The sequence below is a fragment of the Solenopsis invicta genome, chromosome 6 (assembly GCF_016802725.1).
Source record: "Solenopsis invicta isolate M01_SB chromosome 6, UNIL_Sinv_3.0, whole genome shotgun sequence".
Lineage (NCBI taxonomy): Eukaryota > Metazoa > Arthropoda > Insecta > Hymenoptera > Formicidae > Solenopsis > Solenopsis invicta.
In genome coordinates this window covers 22,375,678-22,384,261 of record NC_052669.1, presented here as the reverse complement: position 1 = coordinate 22,384,261, position 8,584 = coordinate 22,375,678, and the positions used below count along the sequence as shown (strand labels likewise).

The 8,584-nt window shown below is 32.0% G+C and overlaps 1 protein-coding gene across 2 annotated transcripts; it reads left to right on the top strand.

The window, feature by feature from the left end:
* The first annotated feature begins 380 nt into the window (after positions 1 to 380).
* Positions 381 to 6,252, top strand: LOC113003991 (putative odorant receptor 85d). Of its 2 annotated transcripts, XR_005575141.1 has the most exons (6): positions 381 to 1,768; positions 2,167 to 2,257; positions 3,786 to 3,919; positions 5,363 to 5,495; positions 5,576 to 5,780; positions 5,873 to 6,252. XR_005575141.1 is itself a non-coding variant. In XM_039451348.1 (5 exons), the coding sequence occupies exons 1-5, from the start codon at positions 1,764 to 1,766 to the stop codon at positions 5,621 to 5,623; spliced, it is 411 nt and encodes a 136-aa protein (XP_039307282.1). In that variant the 5' UTR covers positions 381 to 1,763; the 3' UTR covers positions 5,624 to 6,252. The 2 variants fall into 2 exon arrangements, 1 of the variants encoding a protein (XP_039307282.1); XM_039451348.1 differs by having other exon boundaries at positions 5,576 to 6,252.
* Positions 6,253 to 8,584: the final 2,332 nt, after the last annotated feature.

Sequence of the window (8,584 nt, the reverse complement as noted above, 5' to 3'; positions counted from 1 at the left end):
TTACGGGTTAAAAACCACGCAATAGAATAAAAGATATCATGAGCTTTTTCAATCATGTTTTTATGATGATGATGCAATGTGAATATGAATTCCAAAAGTGGACTTTCTAAGATATAAATAAATAAAATGTTCTAACAGTATAGTGTATTAAATATTAAACTAGTGCAAGTATCTAACAGTTTATAATTGATCTCAGTATTCTTATTTAAGTACTTTAGATATTATGTTGATCTGAAAAAAAATCAGACAAATATTCAAATTTTTCAATAATATTTTTTTAATTTAAATGACAAATTTATTAAATTCTACACAATATCCTTTTAAGTCAATTTTAATAAAAAAGATTTTAACGAAATAAATATTTCTTTGTGTTTTACATTTACCTTTTTATTGTAATTATTAAGTATCCTTTATCAAGCAAATATTATTTTTAATTTGAAAAAACATTCAAATTTAAAATTTCTTCCGAGGACTCTTGAGCATTTCAAATTGTTAGTTTTGAGTTAATCAGTCGCATCAGGTGAACCCATCTTTAACTCGAAAATAGAAAGCAATCCCCATGCAATTTTAGAAGAAAATACAAAATCTTTAAGATTACACAATTGCTACGAAATATGAGAACTCCATGATACTTAAAACTTTTTGGTGAATATCACTTGCAATTTGATAGATGTTTATCTGGACAAGAATTTTAAAATCTACAAGTTTAGATGAAGAAGATTAGATGAAAAAGTGTAAATAAAGTTACTAAAATATTAAAGGTACCAATACTTAAAGTTAACCGTAATTTTTTATTCTTAATTGCGCGGCTCAAAGCTAACAACTTTAGAAACATTTCCTTTAATCAACAAAATTATTTTGTTTCAAATAAATATATAGTTAGCAGTATACAAATAAATTATTTTTCTAATGGAATGAAAATTTTCTGATTTTAATAAAAATAATTCTCTCAATGTAGCGTCAAATGGTCCACAACCAGTTTTAAAAAATGGAAAATTATTTGGCCGTTATCATTGCATTCAAAATTCTTTTTATATAAAAAAGAAATACATATTACAGAGAAGAAATAATTTACAATTATCTAATTTTTCAGTTATACACTTTGTAGCCCTAGTGGTATACTTCATATGGATATCCATACCCGAAATTCTCGATGTTATATCGCCCATGAATGACTCCCGTCCGCGAATACAACCTATTAAAGCTGAGTTCTTTATCGATGAGAAACGATACTTTTACTTCATTCGCTTCTATGTATTCATCTTGATTCTTACAATGCAAATAACTGGTATTACCTATCTCATGATAAGTTTGGCTTTTGTGCAACATGTTTGCGGAATGTGCGTGTTGCTCGGGTAAGAAATGATTCCTCACAATTGTTTGCAAAGCAGCAGACAATTTATCGCAAATAGCGCGCAGTTGGTCCATTAACTATTGAGTCTGGGGATAGAGTTTCGCACATGATAAATACATTGATTTTCTCTTCTTCATTTGAAAAAAGTATTTTTTCTCACGTTTTTAAACATTTTTATCATATTTCTTCTTGTAGATAACAATCAAATATTTCGCTTTTTTTCACTTTTTACAAGACAAATATTATTATTCAAGATCAGTTACATGATACGAGTAACGTTGATAATTTTGACAGGTATCGTGCGGAACGCTTATTCTCCGTTGCTAAGAAGACGGCAAAATCTGATTTAATACGATCAAAAACATATTGCGGAAACATCGCCGTTTTAGTACGGCTCCATTACAACATTATGAAGTTTGTACATTTATACAAGACATGCAATATCTATTAAATTAGTTGAATTCAATTTATTGAGCATTCTGCAGAAAAATGACAAGTATGCAAAGTCGAAAAGTAATCACAACTAGTTAAATTTCTACTTGATCTTTTTCTTTATACAATTTTATTTAATAAAAATCTATTGTCAGGATTAATGTATTTTAAGAGATATTTTTCCAGTATGCAGTTCTAATCGTTTTCGATGAAAACAGTTTTCTCTCTAAAAGTCAAGCATCAGCAAATGTATTTAAAAAATTACGATCTTATTCGTAAAAATGTACATTATTAAAACAAAGTTTTGATGTATAAGAAACATACTTTTCCTTGTTATTTCATAGTTTTCATTAACATATATGTCTCTTTTTTGTTGCAAGATTCATTGATTTGATCGAAATTAGTCACACAATGCCGTTTTTCATGGAAACGGTGGGATTAATATTTATAACGAGTATAGCATTTATGCAGGTATGTTAACAGGGGATACACATCGAGCATACACGAAAAAATTGTATTTGTTTCAAAATTTTCAGTAATAAACAATAAGAAATCAATCTACTTTCAACCAATAAATATGCACACACGCACACGCATATATACACAGAGTTCAATTTCTGTGTCAACATTTTACTATAAGAAATTATTTACAACTGTAAGATTCACTCTGTATGTGTGTATATATATAGAATGTTCAAAAAGTTCTGGAACGGCAAAATATTTCGAAAACTAAGCATTTTAGGAAAAAGTGTTTCATACCCGAAAAATTTCGGGTACCCGAAATCGAGTCGGGACCCGAAATCGAGTCGGGACCCGAAATTGAGTCGGTACCCGAAATCGAGTCGGGTCCCGAAATCCTGTTGGGACCTAAAATCGAGACAAAATCCCAAAATTTTGTAAATTTTGAGTACTCGGATCTAAAATCGGGTCAAGAAGCGGTCATAGATCTAAATACCTTATACACTGATGTGAGAAAAAAATTGCTAAATTTTAATAATTATTTGTTTGAATATTGCACCAATAAAGTTTTTTCCGAACGTAAATATATATTTATTTAGTACAAGGAGTGACCATTAATTTAATTATCATTTTTTATTTAGTAAATACTTATGTACTGTAAGTAAATATTTCATTGGCAGTATTCAAATTTAGTAATTCAATATAAACGAAATGCCTTACGTAAAATTAGTAATTTTTTTCTTGTATCAGTGTATAAAGTATCTAGATCTCTGACCGCTACTTGACCTAACTTTAGATCCAAGTACTCAAAATTTACAAAATTTTGGGATTCCGTTTCGATTTTGGGTCCCGACCTAATTTCGAGACCCGACTCGATTTCGAGTACCCGAACTTTACAAACTTTTGGGTCCCAACCCAACCCGAACCCGAAATCTCGGATACCCACACACCCTTAATGTACACATCAGGGTGAATCTTACAGTTGCAGTCATCTCTTCTATTGTAAAACGTTAGTTGTTTCAAGTAACATTTTTTTAAATAATTTTCTTCAATAGTCTTTAATAAAATAATTTAATTGATTCATAATAGAAACAATCTTTTTGTTACTAGTAAGCATTTTCTAGAACCAAAAAATTATCTTTTACATTACAAATGGTATCTAATAAAACAAAATCAAAATTAAATCAAATTAAGACAAGGGAGACAAGTTATCTTCAGGGAATATTTATATTTTTTGAAATAAAGAAAATATTTTTCACAGAAACTTAAACTCGATTACTTAACAATTATTTTACTTCTAATAAAATAACTACAATGAATTGATAAATGTGTTTTATTATATAAATAAAATACTTTCATCATTAATAAATCATTTGCTTTTAAGACAGTAGTTCATTGCAACAAACAAATATTTATTGTTGAAAGTAACATTATTTCTTTTAATTTAAAAATTATATAATTCAATGAAATATATTTTTAATTAAAACAAATAAATTTCTTTTTTGGATATCAAAATGCAAAAAGAAGATACTTTTTTCAGATACTAGTCATTAATGATGTTGAACGAGCTTATAGATGTTTCTATATCAGTACTGCGGCAATAGTGTGTCTATTCCTGCTTAATTTTTTGGGACAAAGAATTACAGACGCGAACTTGAACGTGTACGAGAAACTGTGAGTAATAAACTTTGTTCTTGTAATGTTAAATAATATCTAAGATCTGATAATATAACATAGATTTAGAATAGAAAGATAAAATCAAAATAAATAAAGAAAAATGTTTTATTTTCTATTTTGCTTTGCGCATCATTTTGTATTAAAATATAAGCGTTAAACTTGAAAATTATAAAAGTGCTGCTAAATATATTCATAATATTGTAAATAAAGTTAAAATGTAATTCTAAAATTATAAAAAATAATTTTTTGAAATTATTATATAATAAATGCATTTATATATAATATATACGCTAATTTATTAAAATAATGCTGAAATCACTCAATGCATTTTTTGAATGATTAGCTGTTATGTTTGCTCTGATACATGCTAAAAACGTTCATGCATTGAGTGCGACGCGTTGATATACATGATTTCTATGTTTATTATGATGCATCATACGGAGCTTGCGTCATGTAATTAAAATAAAAAGACATTGTATGATAAAACAGCCAATTTTCGTTTTTGAGTTTTATTAACTAAAAATAAATGCTGTTTGTCTATCGTTGATTTTACTGCCATCATGTAAGTCACTGATGCCCAATGTCCAGCCTACGGGTCGGATTTGGCCTGCGCAGTTCAGCCCGTAACTACATTCCAAAATATGAAATTTAGACTGCAGTAGAATAGTGTACAAAATTCTTTCCATACTGTTAAACCAGATCTGTTTAAAACTCGAATCGCAAGCTAAAGTGCTTTCACTTCTCTGTTGTCTCGATAGAACAAAATAAGAATAAACAAAAAAGGATAGACTAGAGTCTGTATTAGAGATATTACTCTTTAAACCTGAATCAGTAAAATCTTACTGGTTTGCAGAACTGTACTTATAATAGTGATCATCAGTGTCTATTCACTGTCTTTCAGTACTTCCGATTAAGAAGTGGGTACTTTTGATCAGAATACATTGTCACTGAAAAACAGCGCATATATTACAGATTGATAAAGTTATAAGTGTAATACTGAAATAAGGTTATTCACTACTAATTTCGATTTAAAGAGTAGTAGAGTTACGTCCACAGACAATGGTTAAAACTTGAAAACCCCTCAGAGAAAGTAGTTGAGCATCCGGGATGTAAGTGGTTCACATTGAAAGTTTTACATAACGTACTGTAAGAATTCATGTATATCGCGTTTATTGCGTGTATGCATCTGAGCAAGCGCAAGCTAATCTTTCAAGAAATTGAGTAATGTGTAAATGTGTAATTCCAAAACTCATTATTTAAAAAAATCATTAAAAACAATCTTAGCTCTTTTAGTTAATAGAAATATTTAGTCAAATCTGATATTTTCATTATTTTGGTCTTTCTTTTTCTTTCATCACACTATATAATATATTACTCTTGCTATATTATTTATTTAAATAAAATCTATTCTTTAAATAAAACAAACTTAATTTCGTACAGATATAACTCTATGTGGTACAATGCAAATATTTCAGAGCAGAAATTATTAATATTAATATTGAAAAGACGCTTTTATCCGACCGTTATAACTGCTTGTAAGTTTTACGTCATGTCCTTGCCAAATTTTGGAAAGGTAAGAAAAAATATGCCGTAATATATCGATACGCGCAAATTGCAATGATAAAGGGTATAAACAATACTCATCTCCTTAAGATATGTCATACGATACTTTCCTACTTCATGTTTATGAGACAACTCTGAGCACACTTCCATCAGCAGTAAACGCAAAAATAAGAATAGAAAATATAGCCTTAGTCTACTAGCATGTAGTCTACCTCAATTTATGTTAATTCACGAGAGAACACGTTAGAGATCTTGTATTTAAAGTGTAAAAAAAATTTATTGGTGCTTTTGGCAGGTAGGTGTATGCATACAGATGCAGTGTAACGAACGAAAAATGTAAATTTCCAAGATACATTGATGAAAACTTTTGTAAATTTCTTTTTTCAGAAAAAAAGTAGATCCAAATATTCAAGATAACGCTGATGAAATGTTAACTAGAAAACATAGAGATAAATTAAAGTGTTTATGTTAGTATATTGTAGTAATAATAAAAGATAACACTTAAAAATTATCCAATGTAATAATCTTGAGCAATCCTAACAGCGCATGATATCGCACGAATATACGTGCGACGTCACGACATCGTACAACTATTCGTATAATATCATGTAATATCATAATGTCTTATTAGGGAATATTTAGATAATCGTAAGTTGAATTGCGCGTATTCTGAAATCAAGATATATATTTTTCATTGGGAATCTGATGAATTCATTCGCGCGTAAAATTATAGCGCTCGCAACATCCTTCACAACTCGCGTTTGATTCACTACAAAATCCTTTGCGACGCATCAGATCGGCGAAAAGTCGGTCGTAAGTCGTGAAGTGGAGTCATCACGCGTCAAGGCGAGGACAACGTCCACGGAAGCCCGGTTTAATAACATTAATGAAGGAACAGCTCGAGTGAGCAAGAAAGCCGGAGAGTGCCCTCGTCCCCCTCGAGATTTTCCTCGCCGCCCCTTTTCTCCATTCTTTATCCTTAGAGGAAATAAAACCAGAGTTGTAAGAGCCGAATGATTAATATCCAGCCGACAGTTTGTGAAGCGGGCAGCCAATAAACGGGATAAAAATACTCGTGAAAAATAGCGCGCTCATTAGGGGTACAGTGACATCTGCGACTGCCTGCCTCGAGTGCTCTCGCGCTCGAGAGGAGCGCGAGAAGGCGGGTCGAGGAGGACGATGGGGTGAGAAGCAGAAAAGGAGAAGAGGGACGAAGGGGGAGAGGGGGTGGGCGGGCGAGGGGAGACAGCCGAGGAACGGAGCGCCGGAAAACGGAGGGACAGATTTATTAAAGTAATGGCAGATTATTTTAATATTCCGATGGGAGTGCGCGCTCCATTCGTTGTCTCGTGCCAATTCAATAATCCGTGCCCGGGCGATCCTTTTCTCGCTGGAGCGTCATTATTTCAGGACTCGATGCTCTAGCTTTGTTCGCCGTTGCCCGACACATAAGAGACGAATGAATGTGCCGAGTCTATGGCGAGAAACGATCGGATATGCGAGTGGCGGGGACTTGCCATTTCGCGTCACGAAATTCGACTTGCTCTTCGCAAGGATCCACATCCATGTCTCGAGAGTAGCGCTAAGTATATGATATGGACACGAACCGACGTTATGCAATATCGACGAGCTCCGCCGGAGAAACCGAGAAGGAGTCTCGTGCTCTGTTTATTCGAGCTTGAAGTGGCACGGAAGCTAAATTTTTGCCGAGAACGCAACTGCGGATACTGCGCAGCTGTTGGCTTATGGAAGCTGTAAGTGTTGCCGCCAAACAGTGATACCCGAGTAATCGATTCGACCGATACGGCCGCTGTATTTTATTCGTCCTTATCAACATGCTAACTTTTATATGTTTTTCGCCCCTCTTTCTCTCTCCTTTTCTTCTTCACGCAAGATATGAAAAAAAAGAGATAGCAAGATGCGTTTTTGCAAAGTATCGCGCGACGATAGAGGTTGGATAATGAAAGTTACGTTAGAGAAGAGTGCATAAGATGAATGGGGACAATTATGACAGCGGGGTGAATGAGACACCGTGCTATCTTCTAATGATAAAATCGATGGTCATCACGAGGTCGTTAAGCAATCACGGCTATTAATCAAGCGCTCATCGTAGAATCGTTAAAAAAGAATGACTGTAGAATTTATCATTGAGAGACGTGATGGTGGACCTCATCTCGTTACGCAACTGCATCGTCTTGAGTGCACGATTAATCAATATAATCCAATTGCAATCCTGGTAATGGCGAAAAATATGGCGGAAAAGAGCATCATCGTTGCCATATAGCGTTTTAGCAAAAGTCGAATAATGCCCTTTCTTTAGAATAGGGAGAGTTGAGAGACGAGCGAATAATTTCCTTCTTCACATTAGTGCAGGCACCAGAAAAAAATCTATTCTCAAAATAAGAGGATTGAATACTTTACAAGTCCCAACATATATTCTTAACATATAACAAATAAGAACATTCTTTTTTTCTAGAAGAATACATTTGAAACTAAGAACATATTCTTTTTAACAAACCTTTGGACAATAGCATTCTATGCAGACTCTATTTCATTTGGTGTTAGCAACATTTATAATTATAACATAGCATTATAATTTAACATAACTAGTGCAGTATAGTATTTGATTAAAACCTTAAATATCTTATATAAACAAAAAAATTTTTTTAATTCCTGTAAGATGTCTTGATGTCTTGCATTTTTTTTCGAGAAAGCTTCAAAAAGATAGCTTTTTATACAATATTTGCCGTTATCTATAACAAATTAAAATAATCATCTAGATTAAAATAGCTTTATCTTATCTTTATCTAGGTTATTATGTATATTATCGTTATTTTTATTTTAGAATAAGTGTAATTTTTTCAAATTATCTAAGATAACGTGAACAATAATGGAGTATTGTCTTCAGCATCAATCTCCAAATTACCTATTTATTTATCCTAATAAAAAATTTTTTCAAAATAATAACAATAGAATCGTGTTTCGAAATTTATTACCTATTATTAGTATTGAAAGTTCATAATATACGTAATGTAAACTATAGATTTTTAGTACTGTATCGAAACCTATTCCAGATTCCAGACAGACTAATAACAACGC